Here is a 19785-nt window from a genome sequence, read left to right on the forward strand (position 1 = left end):
ACTCTGTACATTACAAAAATATCATGTATTCAGGAATTAATGCAGTCCTAGTAAAAAGCTTAAAATTAAAAACAGAGCCAATAAATGTGAAAAGAACCATGAGTTCCTTAATGAATCGTAACATAGCTTGGTGTAAAATGAACTATGCAAAACTCAAAACCAGTTTTACAAAGCAGAAAAAATGCATGACGTGCAAAGTGACCCCGAGGATCAACGGGACAAACTGAAACAAAACAGAAATGACCGCTAAAATAAAGAAGAAAGTTTTCTGTGGATGAATCATTCTGCACATTTGGACTCTGACAGGTGAGTAGGTGGTTCTTCACTGTGGCCATGAGCACACGTCTGTTTGTTCTGCCTTGCAAGTGGATCTGTGTGAGTCCTCAATGAGAGAAATTTTCTTTCCCCTTCCTTTGCCATCCTGCTAACTGTGAAAGGTGGCAAGATAAATATAGCTCATCATTCAGCCAAGTGACCAGCGGCTGAAAGAAATGGGCCTCTGAGCCACGTCATATATGCCTTAGGGAAACAAAAGTCATGCATTACTAAACCCTGATCAACATAAAAAGGAAGGTATAAATCAAATACTTTATTTACATTTGTTTTAAGAGAAGATATTGTTAAAAGCAAATATTTCTTAGCATAGATTTTTTTTTTTGCTCTACACAATAAAACAAAAATAAATTATGAATCTGATACATGGTATTTGATACATTTTTACCTGGGGTGCGAAACCTTTTGTTCACATGCATACTGTCTACATTGATTCACTGTTCACAAGATTTACAGAATATAAATGTGATCAGGTGGTTGATTTACTAGTTTTTGACTGCAAATGATCCATGAATAAACCAATTTAGCACAGTGAATCTGTAGTAGATCAAGCAGTTTAGCCTTTGGCTAAAAAAAAGGTGTACTTAAGCATTTCATGTTTACAAGGCGTACTGGAAAAAAAACAGAGTCAAACCATAAGTGGGGGATTCTCTTCCATCTTCCTTTCCTTCCTCACAGTCTCTGTCCTTCTTCTTTCGGTGATGTCTGCGTTCTCTGTGGCGGTGGCGCCGTTTGCTCCCTCTTCCGAGTGGAACGTGGACCCCTACGTACACTGCTCTATGACCTGGGACAGAAAGGACACTTTATTCAATGAAGGTCCCTAACACAAAATATATTTTGTTATGGGCTGCTTTGATCCTTTTCTTTTTTGTGTGTTCTGTCTGGCAATGTAGCGTTGTAATTGTTGTGTTAATGCAAAAAAGAGCCCAACAGATTTCACTTTCACAAATGGAGCCTTACTGCTTTCACCATAGTGCTCCGCTTGATTTATATATGTTACAAGGTTTAATAGATTTTATGCTGGGACTATTTCATGTTCAGTGGACACAGAAAAGGGAAGATGGAAGATAAAAAAATAGAGGGAAACAGATCAGACAAAATGCTAAAAGGGAGAAAAGGTGAAAGAAAAAGAGAGAAAAGGGAGAGAACACAATAACATCATCTGAGTCTGCTTCTAGACTTGCAAAGAGAGATATAAAAAGAACAGCAAAACCAACCAATAAAGTATTACATGTACAAACAACCAAACACCTTGATACCATCACTGAAGAATATACAGTATTATTTAATATGAAATGTATAAAGTGACAGCTAAAGATAATAGAGGTTTTCTGAATAGAAGTAAATCTGTAAGTACCTGAATCCAAGCTCCTGTAGGTGTTTGTGAGAGTGCACTAAGGTTTTTCCATAATAAAAATGCTCAATAGTGGTTGTGAGGAGCCAAAGACCCCCCCCCCCCACCAACCACAGCCCACCCCACAAACCCTGAGGTGCTACCTCCCCCACACCCTGCCCTCCTGCTTTGATCATTTTCAATTGGCAAGCATGTTAAATACCCGACTTCCCTCTAGTTCAAGAGACAAAAACATTTCTCTCAGTCATAGAAAGCAAATAAAAGCATAATAAATCAACTAGTTTGTTAAGTTCGTCTAGAAACTGTATAACATTAACATTCCAAATTGAGCACAACATTAAATGTACTATGGAAAGTTTCATAAAAGACAAATATTGTGTCACGGCTCCAAGAACAGACATTAGAATCTCAGACACCCAACACTGAAGAAGAGAAAAAGAATCCCTCTCCATTTCTTGAGTTAATCTACTTGACAGAAACCAGAGTGCAACATTTAACTTTTGCTCTTAGTTTTTTTCCCCTTATAGTGTTTTGTCTGCTTCTCCTCATTATTGTTACAGCCACAAAGGAACTGCGTCCCGAAATAATATGGCCTATTTTCACCCAACTCACTGTGCCGAAACCCATTTTTTAAAATACCCATTTTTTTTTTTTACAGATGAGTCATTTCTCTTTGTTTTGAGGGAAAACCCAGGAGAAGTGACACCAACATGCAGAATGTAGAAGAAAAGAAATACAAAGGAGATACGGAGAATATGGGTCAAACGAATGATGAGCAACTGCAACGGAGGATAGAGAGGTAGACTTAAACACCGAGGTAATAACAGATTACATTTTCTTCTACACTACATTTGTGGCCTTTAAGAACATTTCTTTAACTGTACTGGTTAGCAACTGATGCTGAATAAATTTAATTAAATGATAAGAGTGTCAGAAAATTAGCAATATTGTTGAGAACAAAATAATACTTTAAATCATAAATTACACTTGGTGTGTTAGCAAAGCATTTGAAAACTGGATGTGCGTCCTTAAGATTCACCAAGAAATCCTATACAGTTTACGGAATAACATCCGACCAGAGGCTCTTACTTCATCGTTAATGAAATTACAGAAGGAACGTGTGGTTTGTATATTACAAACTGATGTCAACAGGAAATTAGAGCCATTAGTTTCTATATGGATAGGGACACATTACTCAAGTTTCAACCCCTTCCACTGCTTAATGGCTTTTAAGACTCTTGAGAGCAATAATGCTTAAAATCATCAGCTTTTTTTCTATTGACTGTAGGTCTGTTTTTTTTTGTTTTTTTTTACTAAACTGTTTTTTTTTCTTTTTGTCCAAAAACAAACTAAAACACTTATGTATTATATATTTTTTAGAAAAACACATTTTTTTTGGGTAGCTATAAGTCAGCTATACGTTGTAAACATTAAAAAATACCAAAAATAAAGTGTGTAATGAAATAAAAAAAAAAACATAATTACTTGGCTTTCTGCACTGACTTTATGAAATAATCAAAATGTTCAATAATTTTTTAATTTATTGAGATCCACCACTGCATCTACTGAAATCCCTCTACTGAAACTCAAATGTCGCAGCACTGTCCAAATATTAATGAGAGTTTATCTCACCATAAGGTATGCAGGCGTTCTGTCTGCACTGATGAGGATTCACTTATCTCAGCATGCTGAATGCTTGATGTGTCCAACTCCGCTTTTGATTGGAAACCGTGCTACTATTATTTCAGCTAATAACTACCTGACCACTTTGGGGTACTTGTGGAGTCTAAATTCAACAAAAAACATTTAGCCCAATATGGTCAAGTAAAAGGGTGGGGTGGGGAATACACATTGCAGTAGGGGTGGGCCTTTATCATTTGATTTAATCATTATCATGAAAAATTCCTTATGGTAAGAATTTGGGATTATCTTGTTTTCGACTGTTTCAATTATGTATCTAAAGACGATGAATGTACATAGTTAAACAAACAATATTAGCTCAAGTATACAGAATCATATAATCAGAACTGGGATTAGTCCATTGCACTCCTTAGATTGGATAGCAGAGGATTTTTATTTTTTTATTATTTGTTCATTAATTACTATAAAGAACATACTGGCATAATGGCTTTGTACTTACTTTCCAAATCTTCTGTCTCATAGTTTGAAAGAGTGGTGAAACTGGTCTTTCCATGGTCAACTATTGCCTCCTCATCTAGACCCTAAAATAATAATAACAAATAAAAGAGACAAAAAAATAACAGTATTAGAATTTTGGTCATAGAATGTTTTATTAAACCTTTAAATAGCATTATACAGTAGGTTGCTTGCAGTTTTCGTAAATACTTTGAGAAGAGAAATGTTTTTTTGTCATAAAGTTAATAGTTTTGTTGTATAGACAATAAGAAGCTGGTTAAATGTCTTATCTGCAACAGAAATAAAAGATGAAGGGGACACATTGACCAAGAAGGACAATAAATTCGGCATTTCAAATAAAAATACCTACCAGGATCAGTGTTAATTTACCACATGTCGCCATTTCTATCACTTTCAAACATCATATACAGAAACTCAAATACAGTTTTGAAATAAATGAGCCCTTACAGTATGATGCAGTACGCTCTCTTACAAATTTTATGAGGGTTTATCTATGGGTCATATTCCATAAACAAATTAGTCTGTATTGATGAAAATTTATTTCTTTTTATGACTCGTGCCATAAAGGTTATGTTACATAGCAACCCCAAGAGACTACAGCAGTTAAAAAGAGCGATACCTTTTCCAGAATATGTGGCCTAATGTTACTGTCCTGAAAACACTCGTGACACGAGGGCTTCAGTTAAGGAGACAAGCAGCACCTGGGAAACATAGCAGCAAATATACGCACACCCCTGGTAATCAAACCAAATAGTCTAGATATAATTATTATAGTACTTAAATACACACACATTGAACACACTCACATCCAATACCTTACACTGTGGTAATGTTTTTGAAACCAATATTAAAACATTATAAAATCTAAAGTATTAAAAAAACACCCAAAAAAAGAAGCACAAATTAGAACTTCCCTGAACGTATACCAAACCTGAAGCAAAACCAAACTCTGTTAGTTAAAATGTTCCCTGAATTCTTTCCCCTGCATGACTGAATGTTTCAGACTGAGGGGGGGAAAAAAACAGTTGCTTGTGGTTGCAGATAAATGTGTCTCTAAAAAAGGAAAGGTATTTTATGCTCATACGAAAATAAAGCAAAATCAAAAGGAAATGCACCGTCAAGCTGGATAATGTAAAGAAAACGAGCCCAAACACTGCAACAAATCCACAACAGAATGCCTGGACAAAAAAGGAAAAAAATGTGTCAAGTGCGTTGCAATGTCCTAGTGAGAGTCCAGACTTCACCCAGACACAAATTCTAGGATATTATAGAAAGCTGTGCAAGAAGAAATGTACTGGTATTCATTCAATTCAATTTAATTCTCAATTCCCTAGAACATGTTGCACACCACAAACCTTTATTTGTAAGAAGTTGTTCTATTATATATATTAGAACCACAAAAATAAACACATTGGGTTTCTCACAATGTAATGGGATCGGCTTAAGATGAGAGATGAAAAGCTTAATTTAGACAAACATTTTTATAGGACACAAATACCCAGGGGGGTGAGCCAGTATTGACTACAGCTGCCGGGTTTATGTTACTTTATATTTTGTTTCCTTTTCACTGTGTGTTCACGTATAAGTGGAATGATTTACGTAAATAAATGATCTAAAGCCTTGTTACGGCATTAAGACTAATACAAGTTTATTTTTGTCCCCACAAAACCAGCGACTAGCAAAAATCACATGCAACAAAATGTTTTAATGAAGGATCTTTTATTTTATTCCTTCCAGTGAATCACGTGGAGGGATCGCTGCAGAGCACGTGTGCACACAAAAAAGGTGATGCTAGCCACATGTTGGTTGGAAACATGATACAGGAACAGCATGAGGGCCTTTTGTTTTCTCAACATGCAAGTCACCTCGACAGACCACGCTCTCATTTGCATGGAAAGCAGGTTGGTCATTCTCTGCTTGCCTCGTTTCACTGCTTTGCTCTGCTTTCCACTGTTAATTCTTTTATTGATGACGTTCAGATTTTCACACATCATCATCATCATCATCCTCGTTCTACTGTAAATCTTCTGTGAGTGACATCATCTGAGAGTGTATTTCTGGGTTCTTCGTGCCGTTCCTAGTTTGCTCATTGGCTCCTCGACTGACGGATTTACACGATAATGACTAACACCGCTCTTTGTCAGAGCCCCGATGAGAAGAAGTAATTTCAGAGAGTAGAGGCAGAAAGAAATTAATCAGTCTCTTGTAAGTGGAGGCTTGTCCACCCACAGGACAGAATGAAGAGCGACTAAAACCATTTAATGACTTCCTAATGACATTTTGTGTTCAATAAACATCTAAAGTGCTTTCCAAAGTATTAAAATCTTTTAAACTTTTATACATTCTGTCACGTTATAACCAGTCTTCACTGTATTTTGTTGGGATTCTGTCATAGATTCACACAACGTACTGTATAGTTGTAAACTTCAGATACGCCCTACCAACGTGTCGACCCACAGGTGGAAAAACTCTTTTGTCCCTACAGTCACTGGCTTTTTATACAAACTGTAGGGTCAGGACCTTATATCAGGTCCTGATTTAAGTTTGCTTTCTAATTGCTGCACTTCATCTTTAATTTCAACTTCAGCTTTTATCGTTAATCTTTACTTCGTCTTACCTCCAGTCTTTTATCTTTTGCAAATGTGTGTTTTGGGTTGATCTCCCTTAACCTTTTATTAGTCGCTTCTTATCCTTCTGTCTTGTCTATTGTCTGTATTGTTTATGTGATTGTGTGATGGCTGCTACTACTATTACTTGCTGCAAACGAATTGCCCTTTGGGGACCTAATAAAGTAAAGTCTAAAGTCTAAACTTGAAGAAAAAGGCTCCACATAGAGACTGAAATATTTGCCCATACTTCTTTGCAGGCTCAGTCAGATTGGAAGGAGAGCATATCTGAAAATAATTTTTTTCCAGTCTTGCAATTAGATTTAGGTCTCTACTTTGACTAGGCCGATATAACACATGTATATGCTCTGATCTAAATAAGAAGAAATGCATCCAGACACCGTGATGCTGGCACCACCATTTTTCAGCATGTGAATGGTGCATTAAGGTTACCGTGTAGTGTTAGTTTTCCTCCTCACATATTGCCAATAAATTTAATTTTAGTACTATTTGACCAGAACACCTTCTTCCGTATGTTTGCTGCAGTGGCGGCTGGTGAAGTTTTCTCCGGGGGGGGCTATAACTTCAAAATAGACATTCAGTTTCAATTCAGTTTAGTTTATTTATATAGTGCCAATTCACAATATATCACACATGTGTATTTACATGACTGAAAGCAACAAAAGAAACTCTTCTACTTCTTATACATAAATGTTGCCCTTCCATCGTTGAGAAGCATGATCCAGGCGGGAGGATGGTGTATACAAATCAAGCTGTCTGGGCACAGGAGAGGTGCGTCCCAGGATGGTCCTATCTCTTGCATTGAAGAGGATCTACTGCGCATGTACAACTTTTAACGAGAGTCTATGGGTAAAGATTTTTGCGCCAAGAGCGGAAATACGTCCCCAATCAGACATCGTTGATGAATGAAACAACTTTACTCATCATGAACTTTCACATTTTTATCTTGCACAACTAAAAAAAGACTACATAAATATGTTTCAAAATATTTTTATTTTTTTATTTAATTATCTTATTCAAGGTAAGGTGGTGACTGGTGGGGCGGCGCCCTTGCACCCTCTATTGGCCTGCCGACACTAATGAGCTACATCCTCTGCGCAGAAAACTTCAAACAAACTTTTATGAATTTGTCAAATAAAACATCCAATTAGAATCAAATAACTGAGGCATTTTATTTGTGTTAACACTGAATTTAGTAAAGATTTTATCTAATTTTAGCTGAAATGAGTAGAGCCGGAAATAGCTGCTACTTTATCTTTAAGCTTCTTATAATACTTCTCCACAAAGTGGATGTAGTTTACAGTACCTGTTTGTGTGCTGAAGTCAAGAATCCCGCTTTACATGCATCTTGTCCCTAATGGCATCTTAGCAAGCTATAAACACTTGTCAGAGTACATGGTGCCTTCGACCCCACGTCTCTTAGAACGATCTAAAAACATGTGATGAAACCCGTCACATAGCTTTTTTCATAAATAAACCCTAGTCTGTCTACAGAACCACAGTCCCTGAGGTGAAAGGCTGGGGAGAGTTACAGTCCCCCTGTTACTCGACCTTAGCTGTGCTTTGTGGGCATAAATGGCTAACATCACTGGGGAAGGCTAGTGGGAGGGAGGAATTGGCAACTGAGTAAAAAAAAGCCGGCATAAATATAGGGCTGTTGACAGAATGCAGTTGTGTGGAGCTGCAGCATAAAAAAAGTTTGGCCTTTTGTTAACAGTATTGTGCATCCATGGAACACATCCTTTTTTGTCTTATTGGCCATTTTGGTTCCATAACACCTACATCTGAAGCCAGGTATTTAATACAATGTTTAAAAAAATAACTAATACAACCCTTTTCACATTAAATCTGACCTAGCTATTTCTGTTTTTTAGGTCAGTTAAGATTAACACACTTATTCCTATTTGCCCAATGTGAGAACTTTTCTATAAATTTCCTCCTAATTCTGAAATGCACAAGCATTAATATGCCTTTCACTCATTTCAAAGGCAACACCTCAAACACACTTCTGTGACTTAATGGAAATATTAAAAGCAGTCAGACAAGGAGAAAATGAATGACCTTTACAAAGTTTATCCTTGGGTACGATTTCCAGATGCCTGAAGGAGCCACGTTCATCTGTTCAAACAATTTTAGGAAATCTGTTCAGAATACCAACTGGAGACTCCCAGGTCAAAATGGGGGGCAGCTTCCAAGGTGGTGGAGATACAGATCCAGACAAATGGTAATGGCCAACCAACCAGACATTGTGATCATTAATAAGCAGCAGAGGACAGCTGTTGTGATCGATGTGGCCACCCTGAGTGATGGAAACATCAGGAAAAAAAGAGCACGAGAAACTGAAGGAATACCAAAGGCTCAGGGAAGAACTAGAATGAGCCTGGAAGGTGAAGATAACAGTAGTACCCGTGGTCATCGGAGCACTTGGGACAGTAACCCCAACAGATACCTGGAGAAACATCAGACATCTCAGGCCATAAGAGCGCAATCTTAGGAACAGCTGAGATCCCGCTAAGCTAAGAGGACCCGAGCGAGAATTTGGGTAAGTTGAAATGATCTAAACTAAATAAGTAACATTTCTGAATTTAAATCATAACATTCTGGCTTTAGGTTAGACTCTTTAATACAAATTATATTAAGACATCATGAGATCACAATTGATCTGCTTTCAGTCTTAAAAGGCGAAAATGAAAACAATGAATTCAGCCTTTCATACTGCTGTTTATTGCTGGTGGAAAGGCCCACTCAAAAGCCTCACTGAATAATGAATAAGGTTGCTAATAAAAACAGACTTGTATAATGTGTTTTTTAAAGGTCATGAAAGGCCTCACATTGGAAATATATATTTGCACATAAAGTGAAAAGTATTTTACCTACTATAGTTTCCACACCATATGTCCAAAGAGTAGATGACTAATCCAGCTATTACTGTGAATGCCATATGAGAATTTTGTCAGTTTATGTACTCAAACAACCAATGTGTAGGGCTTTAGGTATACATAAGTATTAGGTAAATGTATTAGATCAGTAGGACATGGAGCACAGGCAGTGTAACAGAAGGACCAGCAAAGAACAATGAAAACCAGTGAGTTTATGTACTAAGGTGAGAATGGAGAATTACATTGAATGTAGAATGTTGAATATGTTGAATGTAATCAGGGGATTAGAAGCAGCTGTCGAGGTAAGCAAACAGGCAGAATAAGGGAAGAAGAAGAATTAACACAAATGAAGTGGAACTGGACACAAAGTAATTGCAAACCAGTGGGAAAAACACTAACACTGGTCTAAATAAATCCAAATACACAAAGAAGAGAACACAATAATAGAACAAAACCTAAACACATAAAGATGGACTTATATGGCAACAATATGGCAAGCATTAACAAACACAGAAACATGAACTGTACACAGCAAGACGTTTTAAACAATAAGTTAAAGAAATCAGAAGAGATCAAAGCACAAACACAAATGAAAACTAAAACCTAAACACCCAAGGATCATAACATGTTGTGAAATCTTACCATAGAAGCTTATACAAATATATGTGAATTTAAACAAAGACAGCATTAAGACCATGTTAAATGGCCTACATTTTATGTTTTGGTTCCTTTAGGGGAAGATAATTTATGCATGAATACACAGATACAGCTGATACAAATACGAAGATAATTTATAACTGTAAACTGACTGATCAGTAGGGAATGAGTCTGATGTGCTTTCTTAAGTCTTCACAAAACAAACTACAGGCCAAAAGTTATGAAGACTGTCTGTCAATTATAGGATTAAAAAGTCGAATGAGACTTCCCCTTTGTTTAATTAGCTGATTTTTTTAAAAAAATGCATATGTTTTTTTTTATCTTAAACAAAAACTGGAAGAAATAAAACAAATAAAAACATAGCTACAGATAAAAAATGAACAGACCATTGCATATATTTTTCTATATGTGCCATCCCTTTCATTCCACTGTCTTGTGAAGCACATTATATTAAAGAGATACTGACAAGGTACTCACCTGAACTGGTGGAGAGCATACAAAGATGTGCCAGTAGTTTAAAAAATAACACAAAACTCTAACCCCTAAAAATCATAACATCACAAAATCTAAAACTGATCTCTTAATTTTTTCTAGAGATATATTTAGCAATATCTGTCAGATAAAAAACTGTATGGTTTAATGAAGAAAACTATTTTGTCCATAAACCATAGTTCAGTAGTTTTAGGGCAGTGGCTATCGAGTATTTAGGAAAAAAAAAAAAACGCTCATCAATTAATCCAAAAATTATTAGAATGATTAGATATACAGGTGCTATACCACTGACTCCCAACAATTTCACTGTGGATTTTAAATGTGATGATTTCAGTTGCAATAAATTCCCATCTTCCTCACTCCTTTTTTTCTGCGCTCGCTATCGACATTTAACCTTAAGCAAACGCTGTAATCGATGACAAGTGTGAGCATTCATTGTAGTGCCGGGCAATAAAGCACTTTCAATAATTTATTGAGGAACATAAAATGCCAATAAGAATGAAAAGGGAAGGCTTAAAGATCCAATAAGGCAGACAATACATACAGCCGCTGGTCCAGTAAACAAAGCAAGCATGGCTGATAGAAAGCGGTTGAAAGCATGGCTCCGCTTTTCAAAATGCACAGGCTCGCTGCAATATTTGTGAGGTGAAGTACAAGGCCAGCAGCGGGTATATTTCTAATTTGAGGGGGCACCTGCTTACAGCTGCCAGTTTAGTGAATTTCTCACTATATTTAGCAGCGTTTTGGACCATCCAGCAACCTTTTTTCAAAAAAAGCGACCAGCAAAAAATCCAACGACTTCTGCTAGGTGGCTTCCCGTGAAAGTAACGATTGTTCTGGAGTTATTGTCCTGAGAGAGCGGCGAATGCTGCTGAGAGCCCATTTCTCCGAGCTGTGTCTCACAGACAAACAGCTGCTGCCTCGTCGTGAAAGCCGCCTGTAGTCAGAGCAAAGAGTGCAGGGAGGAGAGCCTCCCTGTTCCCTCATTGCAAATGTATCCTGCCCTGATTTACAAAGCGGCATTAAATATAATGTGTAATATAGGTATTTTTCTTCTCTGAAACTGTTGCACTAAAATACTTCCATGAATTTGATTCACACACAGCTTCAATTCCTTATTCCCCTCGTTCACTCTGTGCCCCTGATAACTGATGTTTTGGTAAAAATGTGTTTTATGTGCTGCGGATTCAGGCAATGCATTAGAATTTATTAAGGTTCATTTTTAGATCCAAACCAGTTTATATATTGAGAGAAATAAATATGTTAAATTGAAAAATTTAGAGATTCTATTAAAAAAAACTACCAATTATTACTACATAAACACACAAAAGTACCGAAAATAGGTAGCGGTATTTTGTCCATAATTTTGCCAAACAGGAAGGCAAAAATGTTAAATGAGTAGACTTATTGGTTTTGCCCTAATAAAGAAGCTGAAACTATGTTGCTGTGGTATTAAAGAAATGGTATTAAGTTTGAAGTTTTGAACACAGCAAAACAGACATCATTTGGGTCAACAATGAACACTGACCAGTACAGTTGGTGTGAATCTGTCCTAAATCAAAGCCCAGCTAGTGACCGTATATTCAAATGTTTTAAGTCTTCAGCAGCTGCTTTGCCATAAAAGCTCGTTTGTTGTGGCCCCGTGCTGTGATGTTGCGTATTTTTAATCTGCATTTTTTACAGAGTGTACTGTGTTGTTTTCAAGTGATAATAAATTCAGCCTGAAGGAAAGTTTTCATAGTGTATGCTTTAAATACCGGAGCCATGCAGAGTAATGCAATGCCACTACATTACAGGCATGATGTTGGAAACAACAATAAACAAGAGACAAGAATGCTAAGAATTTGTCAACTGTGATAAAGACAACGACAACTTAAGTTCATTAAATATCACACCTAAAGAGGCAATGCCACGGTTAAGCAAATTAGCGATAATAAAAAAAATGTACTCTTTGAAGAGTACGGGTTGACCTAACTTTTGTTAACATGTTTGCATGGGCGGAAAAATATCCACATAGCTGCCAAGCAGGCAGTGAAATGAGCAACTAGCCACTCAACATGCCAATACGAGCGAGTCCCTCTTTGCCAGCCTTGCAGTAACTGGGAACGGATCCAATCGACGGGGAGTAACGTAACAGATGTGCTGCAAAGTGGGAGAGACCTGTTTTTAGAATTATAGTCAATGCTGAAATGACTACCATGTGATCTATTTCCATTACAAAGGAAAATAATAAAAAAAATTGAAGCCAATAATGTCAAATTATAACAAAAAGAAAAGATAAATGATTTAAAGGCAGCATAGTCTGCTTAACCAAGTAAATATTTGTAATGCTAATTAGTAACAGATGCCGTAACATGTAACGTGTATGACTAGAGAGTCTCAGTGACAAAGAAAGAGATTATTTTTAGCTTGACTGAGCCTGACAAGAGATCAGCCAGTCAAAACCTTTTTCTGATCAGTGGACACACCATACCTGGTTGGTCAACATGAATAATCGTGACCTTAATGTCCCGTGAATGAGTATTCGCCCTCTACAGATTTCTCCTGTTACATCTGGTTACACTTCCTATCATAAGATACATTTTAATACAAGACAAACATAACCAAACGTGTTAAAATCATTATTTCATTACTTTGACCTGTGGTGAACCTTTCCTGGAGTGGCCAGCCAACCAAATTTACATCAGGAACACATTGATCCCATAGACTAGACAAAAAGGACTCCCATAGAGTTCTAGGGCAAAAGCCCCTGCTGACCAAAAGACAAACACGGTGGTGGTCATGCAATGCTCATGGGCCGCTTTGCTACATCAAGACTTGGACAACTCGTCATAATCGATAGGTTTATCAATTCTGCTCTCAAGCTAAAAGTCTTAAAGAGGAACTTCTGATCATCAATTTTTTACCTTAAACTCAAGAGCGCCTGGGTTATGCTGCAGCATAATGATCAATAGCACACCATGATGGTCACCTGTGAACGGCTCCAAAATAATAGAATTCTGTGTTTTGGAATGGCCTAGTCAAAGTAAACCGATTTAGATTCGGCTGCATCACATTAAACAGGCCAGTCATTCTTAAAAACCCTGCAGTGTGGCTGAAGTAAAGCAATTCCTTTACAGCAAAATCCTCTCCAGCAATGTAAAGGTCTCACTGCCATATATTTATAAAATTACAAAGGATTATTAGGTTGACAAGGGTGATAGCTTTCTCACACAAGGCCAGGTTGTTTGGACAGCTTCTCTCTTTAATAAATTAAATTAATAATGTGTATTTACTCAGGTTTGTTTGGTCATCCGAAACATTTACATGTGGAAAACAAAAGCAAAAACAGGTGAAATTGTTAATGGGCAAATACTTTAGCACAGCACTATAGTTCGCAAACCTTAATATGTGGAGGTATTCAGCTGGGTTAGCTATAATAGTTAGAAATTATAAATAATAAGGCAGCTATATACTGCTGAGTAGCCCTTGAGTTATTTACCCCCATGGAGACTCATCACCTTTTAGAAGGACACAAATGCACTCCTAAACTCGCCTGCTCTATATAATATCTCCAGAGACCTGTGGTTTAATTATCTAACTCAAAGAGCTGGGATTACTTTGTCAGCAATTCTGGATGGAGTCAAAAGTCTTCCCTGTTTACCTCTCATTATTTTTTTATGTTATATTTCCTTTAAGCCCAAAGCTCCAATTCTGAGCTCGTCAGTCTTTAAGATGTCATTATTTTACCTTCGGTGTAGGAGCATCATTGCCACAGATAGCAGGCTTCGTGTTTTGTTTCTGTTACCTTGAGAGACCCATTTTCTCACAGCTTGGCTTTTTCTTTCCTCGCTTCCTTCTCATTCGTCCCGTTCCTTAGAGCAGCCATAACTGTCTCTGACACCTTTCTCCCGTTCGTGTTGCGTTGGGCCAAATAAAGCGTATATTAAAAAGCATTCAGTCTCGAGCGCTGTCGCCTTTTTTTTTTTTCCCTCTCGATTCTGGTCTAACAGAGTGACCACCTGGCCCCATTCATTAGCACGCAACAGAACACGACCACAAGCCGACGAATCAAGATAAATGCACAGCGCACCTAGAGCCTGTGGATCCTGCTCCAAGTGCAAATAACGCATTCTGAGCGCACAAACCCCAAATATTCGAGAGCGGACGTACCGTGAGCGCGCGTTCCTCTTTGCTCTGCTCATCCATTTAGACCAAAACATCGGCAGAGCTGTGGCAGGAGGGTACGTGGAGCAGTCCCTTTCTCTATGGCGGGGACGTGCGTCGTACGGTGGGCGTCTGTGAGCCGAGCGCGAACAGCGACAGTGTCACACTCGTCTGTTCTCTCTTCCTCCTCTCATCCCTTTATACGAAGGGAGGGCGAGCTGCTTCAGAACACACAGTGCTCTCCTCTAGCCCGTCAGCCCCGCTCCATGCACAGCAGCCAATCCCACCATGCCACCATGAATATTTCATTCACCCAGCCAACAGCTTACAAACACACACACATGCACACTCGCTCGCTCGCGCGCGCCTGCACGGTATCAGACGGAGGGCACACGTTCACGTTTGGAGGACATACAAGTCCTCAGCCGCAGAGGTATTCAGGTCATAAATTAAGAGTCGCCCTCCCTCACACACAAACACACACACAAACACACACAAAGATAAATAGAAACAGGCACAGGTGTTAGGTTGGTGTTCCTTGCAGTGTGCAGTGAATTGAAAAAAGGGGCAGATTGCTGTGAATTCAGGAGACTCCACATGCCTTCGCTCCTTTGACTTTGACTTACACGATCCCAGTCAAGGCGTCAAGGTTAGACGTGTCGTTCAACAAGTTCTAATAATCTAAAGAACGGCAGTCCGTCTGTTTCCAGTGTGCAACAAAAGCTCCCATGTGAGGGGGGGTCAAGAGAGCATTTTTTTCTTAAATGTGACCGGCTCTTAGCGAGTACATTTCACCAACTCGGAGAAAACTCCATGGATCCCTGGCGACAGAGACGGTTGTGGTCAACAAGACTTAGCACGAAGCTTTTCTAAAGGACAAATGCGAAGGCGACCTTAAATTGAAAGGGTGACCAGAATGTAATTTTGCATTAGGCTCAACAGAAAGAGTGACATCTAATGGCTGAGTCGACACAGAGTAGATGCGTCTGAATTTCAGCTAATTAAAACCAACCGCAGATGTGAAGAAAATATAGATTCATATTTTTTTCTGTCTGGTTTGAAAGATTTTTGTAAAAAAAAAATTCTAATTAGTCATTAATTTGAATATGCTAGTCTGTGTGTTTTTCTAACATGTTTGGGCGTATGGATATTAAACATAAATTTTAAAAACAAAGAAAATGTCTATAGAATGTAATAAAAGAGTACATTTATAGTAAAATAAAATGTCTAAAATCAAACAAAGGTTTTCATGATTAAAACATTGTTACGCAGCATCTTGAAGGAACTGTGCTCCGTTTGAACCTCAAACATGTAGTCTGGGTGTCTTTTGGGCTTTTGAAGTGAGAGTGCATGGCAAGACATCAAGACATTTCGGAGGCCTTCAGAAGAGTGCAGCAGCTTAGAAATCTGGTAAGGGACTTAAAGTTCTCAAAAGAATTAGAAATGAGCCGTTCTACTGTATGGAAACAACATGAAGGACGTTTAAAACAATCGCCAATATAAACAGGTCTGGCCATCAAAGCAAACTCTTCCTGAAAAGAGGCCTTCAATAAGCTAAAAGATACTAGAAGAAATCTTCAAAGACCCTAAAAATCCCCGTTAATCTCCAATAGCACAATATCAACCAGGTTCTGGAATGAACTTTGGTTAGTCCACTGTACTACTGGTTTCTCTGCTTTAAGCCACTCCAATGTTGCCTCTTTTTGTGCTTGGGATCATCAGGCTGTTGTTGATGACTCTGTTGGACCAAGCCATTCTATAGTTATGGTATAAAGAAAGTGCCCCACGTATCCGTTTAAGGCTTTTAATGTATGAATCATCTGGCCTACCTCTAGCTGTCACCCCAGAACTGTTTGGTTACAAGTTCATGAGGGAGAAGTGAGTCTGGAAATACAAATATTATTTTCCATTTTCCTTGTTCCATACTTATCAAACACCACTGAAATCAAATTTCCCTCTTTTTCCAGACCGCAGAGGAACCCTGAACTAACGATACGTTGCAAGGTGTTATCGCTGACTAAATCAATCAAAACATTTTCTGAAAAGATCACATCAAAAATAACCTCTAGGCATAAACATTGGATTTATTATTTTCAGAGAAACGCTGACGTATATGGCCTCCATGCTCAACGGATCTAGACGTATTACTGTATGTTTACCACCAGTAATTAACGTAGAACAGGCCTGTGTAATGTACTAAGTCCTCCTGCTAAACCTCAGATAATGATATAAGACGAAGGAAACGTTCCCACGGAACAAATGGTAAACAGCACAAACAGCCTCTATGTACTCAACTCAGTTCAATTAAATCTGCTTTAGGTCAAGTAATAAAACCCATGTTAATGATACAGTGAGCATTAAACGGCGCGGTTGAAGTTGAGCATTTCACTTTGCAGCAACACAGTATGGTTAATGACCTGGACACCCTGTTGGTCATTAAGTGCGCCACAAACGGTATTCTAGAGTCAAGTGTAAGACCATCTGTCTGACAGCTGAAGCTTGACCTGAATTGGGTCAAGCAACAGGTTGGTGAGCTAAACCACGGCAGCGAATCAGGGTGTCTGAAACAGGAAAACAATCGAAGGAGCTGCAATGACCCGGCTTGACGTTGAGAAATCTGTGCGGAAACAATATTGTACAAAATAGGCTGACGTACACTGGTATTTTTTTTTTTTTTATCAATTTCAAAAGAGGAAGGGCGAAATTGATCGTCAGTGCTTCGAAAGACAGATACGATCACACAGAGGATGAGTATGCTGATAAAAAAATATTGATTTATGGAGCGGACTTTGTGTTTCACTAGCTGTTTCTGCGTAATGCGTAAAGACACAACCTATGATGTCATCGTTGGTCACCTGAGTCTGTTTTTTTTACCCGACTTAAAGATCCGGCAAGAACCAGATTACTTGGATGTCCTGATGCATACACGCACGCACACAAAATAAACTAAACCCCAAATCCTGAATAACATTTCAGCCCAAATTGATTTCTTTATGTCACAGAACCCGACTTAACTTGTTTGCACTGTAAAAACAAGCCGTAGAGTACATGATGTGCGCACCAGGCCTCATAAACACATTCTGATTGCAACAACAACAAAAAAGTTTCACTCTTGGACTGTTGTGACCGGAGAAGTTCCAAGCATGTTGCAAAAATGGACCTAAAAATAAGTGAAATGTTCTTAAAATTTGTGTTTTTGTCCTAGATTTGAGCAGGTAAATAAGATTATCTACCGATGGAACGAGTATTTTGGCCCCTAAAATAAGATAACTAGACATCCTGCACTAGAAATAAGATGATGGAGATGAGTTGTTTCTATTTTAAGTGCACAAATCTTATTCCACTGGCAGATCATCTTATTTACCTGCTCAAATTAAGGACAGATACACTAAGTTTAAGAAAATTTCCCTTATTTTTAGTTCCGTTTTTGCAGTGCAGGGTTGGGTTGTAAAACAGTATCCCATATGGTCCGAACGTTTCACCAAAAACTATTCAATCACCTACAAAGCCATGACCATCTACTAAAACAGGCAGGCCTGGTAAGGGAAACAACAAACAAAGAAGCCTAGAGGCTCTAGAGGAGCTACAGAGCTCAGAGAACATGTCAACAAGAAGCTATGACTTGGGCACTCTGCAAATCTGGAGAGGGGTAAAAGAAGGCCATTGGTGGGGGAAAAAAGCAATAAGATGTCCTATTTGCACTAATCCACTGGGGGAGCATGGCAAACATGAGGATGAAGGTGCACTGGTCAGATGAGACCAATATATAACTTCCTGGAATCCATGCAAAACAGTGTGTGCCACAAAACTAGCCCTGCATATCATTCTGCACATACCACCCCCTCGATGAACCCCCCTCCATAGCATCATGCTATGGGGGAGGCTTTGCCGTTCGCGACGAAGAGTGCAGGCGCCACGCCTGATTTCTTAATCGTTTTAAGTTGAAAGCAAATTTCGCGACAGAGATTTGCATGACATCTGTCTTTAATTTGGCTAATCTAAAAATCAAACTTTTGACCTCTGACCTAAATTTGGAGAACCTCTGATCCAGAACATTTTGATGCCGTACCCTGGCTGTGCGGCTCTACAACAGTCCGAGCAAACCTGAACAGCACCTAACGGTTTAGATGAGCTTATTACTTCTGTTCTGAGGCACATTTGTCAGGCCTAGTAACGCAAAACCACACTTTGAAAGACCCCCCCCCCCCCACCTCAGAACAAAAGCCCTGGTCAGAAAGATAACAATATCCCCCTGTTCGAAATCACATCCATGTTTTTGAACATGCAAAAACAATCTGAATGCTCCATTGAGAGACTAACAATTGTAAGTTCTTGAGGACGTAAATGGGGATAATCTTGGTTCTTAATGACTTACTGTCTGGAGGACTGGAGGAGGGGGGGGGGGGGGGGGGTTCACGTGTCACACATAAGAAGAGCACTGTAATATTGCAACCCGTTGACTTCCTGGAAATCCATGCATGCACGCATACAGTAGGAGCAGCGGACAACCCAACACCACCAGCCGCCGTGTGCTCTTTAAACTTAGCTCTGCGGCAAGTTTCTTTTTCTGGTCTCCTCAACGCTGCGCGGTTGTGACGCTTCTCAGCCTTGTCTGAGGCAGTAAGTTAACACCCAGCAGACACAGGATGTGCGTCTCTGTTCCCACACATAAGTCAGCGAGAACGTCACGCTCATGTTTCTTTTTTTTTTTCTTTTTTTTCCCCCCTCTCCACGTTTTGTTTATTTTACTGCAACAGTGGGTTATCTAAATGGAAAAAAAATAAATAAACGGATCTAAAAAAAAAAAAAAGGATGTCATGCGTGCAACAGCACCATCTTTCTTCTTCTAACTTTCGAGACGACTCGTTCAGCTGTTGGGCTTAAGGACGTGTAAGTAACGTAGTGAGTGAGTGAGCGGACAATGCCATTAACTTAATCAGTCATTTACTAGCAGACCTAAAGAGGTAACGCAGACGTATTTGTTTACTACTGTCTTCATATACTAACGGTTCCTATAGCAGAGGTATAGCGTTCAGACTGAGGGGCAAATGTTTTAGGTAAAGGTTACAGGACTTTATTAACGTATCTTAACGAACAAGACCACCCAGTTTAGCAACCCCACAGGAAGCTCAAAGGTGTA

At 38.7% G+C, this 19785-nt stretch overlaps 1 protein-coding gene across 10 annotated transcripts in view; it reads right to left on the bottom strand.

The window, feature by feature from the left end:
* Window positions 1-19785, bottom strand: part of LOC105916889 (sodium bicarbonate cotransporter 3) — a 61481-nt gene that overhangs the window by 41334 nt on the left and 362 nt on the right. For 9 of the 10 annotated variants that reach the window (XM_036145324.1, XM_036145330.1, XM_036145329.1 and 6 more), the window contains exons 2-3: window positions 3828-3909; window positions 968-1117 (exon numbers count right to left, since the gene is read on the bottom strand). In XM_036145324.1, the coding sequence (XP_036001217.1) occupies window positions 968-1117; window positions 3828-3909 (232 nt within the window). Of the gene's footprint in view, window positions 1-967; window positions 1118-3827; window positions 3910-14651; window positions 14951-19785 lie in introns of those variants that run through there. The other variant, XM_036145322.1, reaches the window with a different exon arrangement.

The sequence above is a fragment of the Fundulus heteroclitus genome, chromosome 13, assembly GCF_011125445.2.
Source record: "Fundulus heteroclitus isolate FHET01 chromosome 13, MU-UCD_Fhet_4.1, whole genome shotgun sequence".
Taxonomy (NCBI): Eukaryota; Metazoa; Chordata; class Actinopteri; order Cyprinodontiformes; family Fundulidae; genus Fundulus; species Fundulus heteroclitus.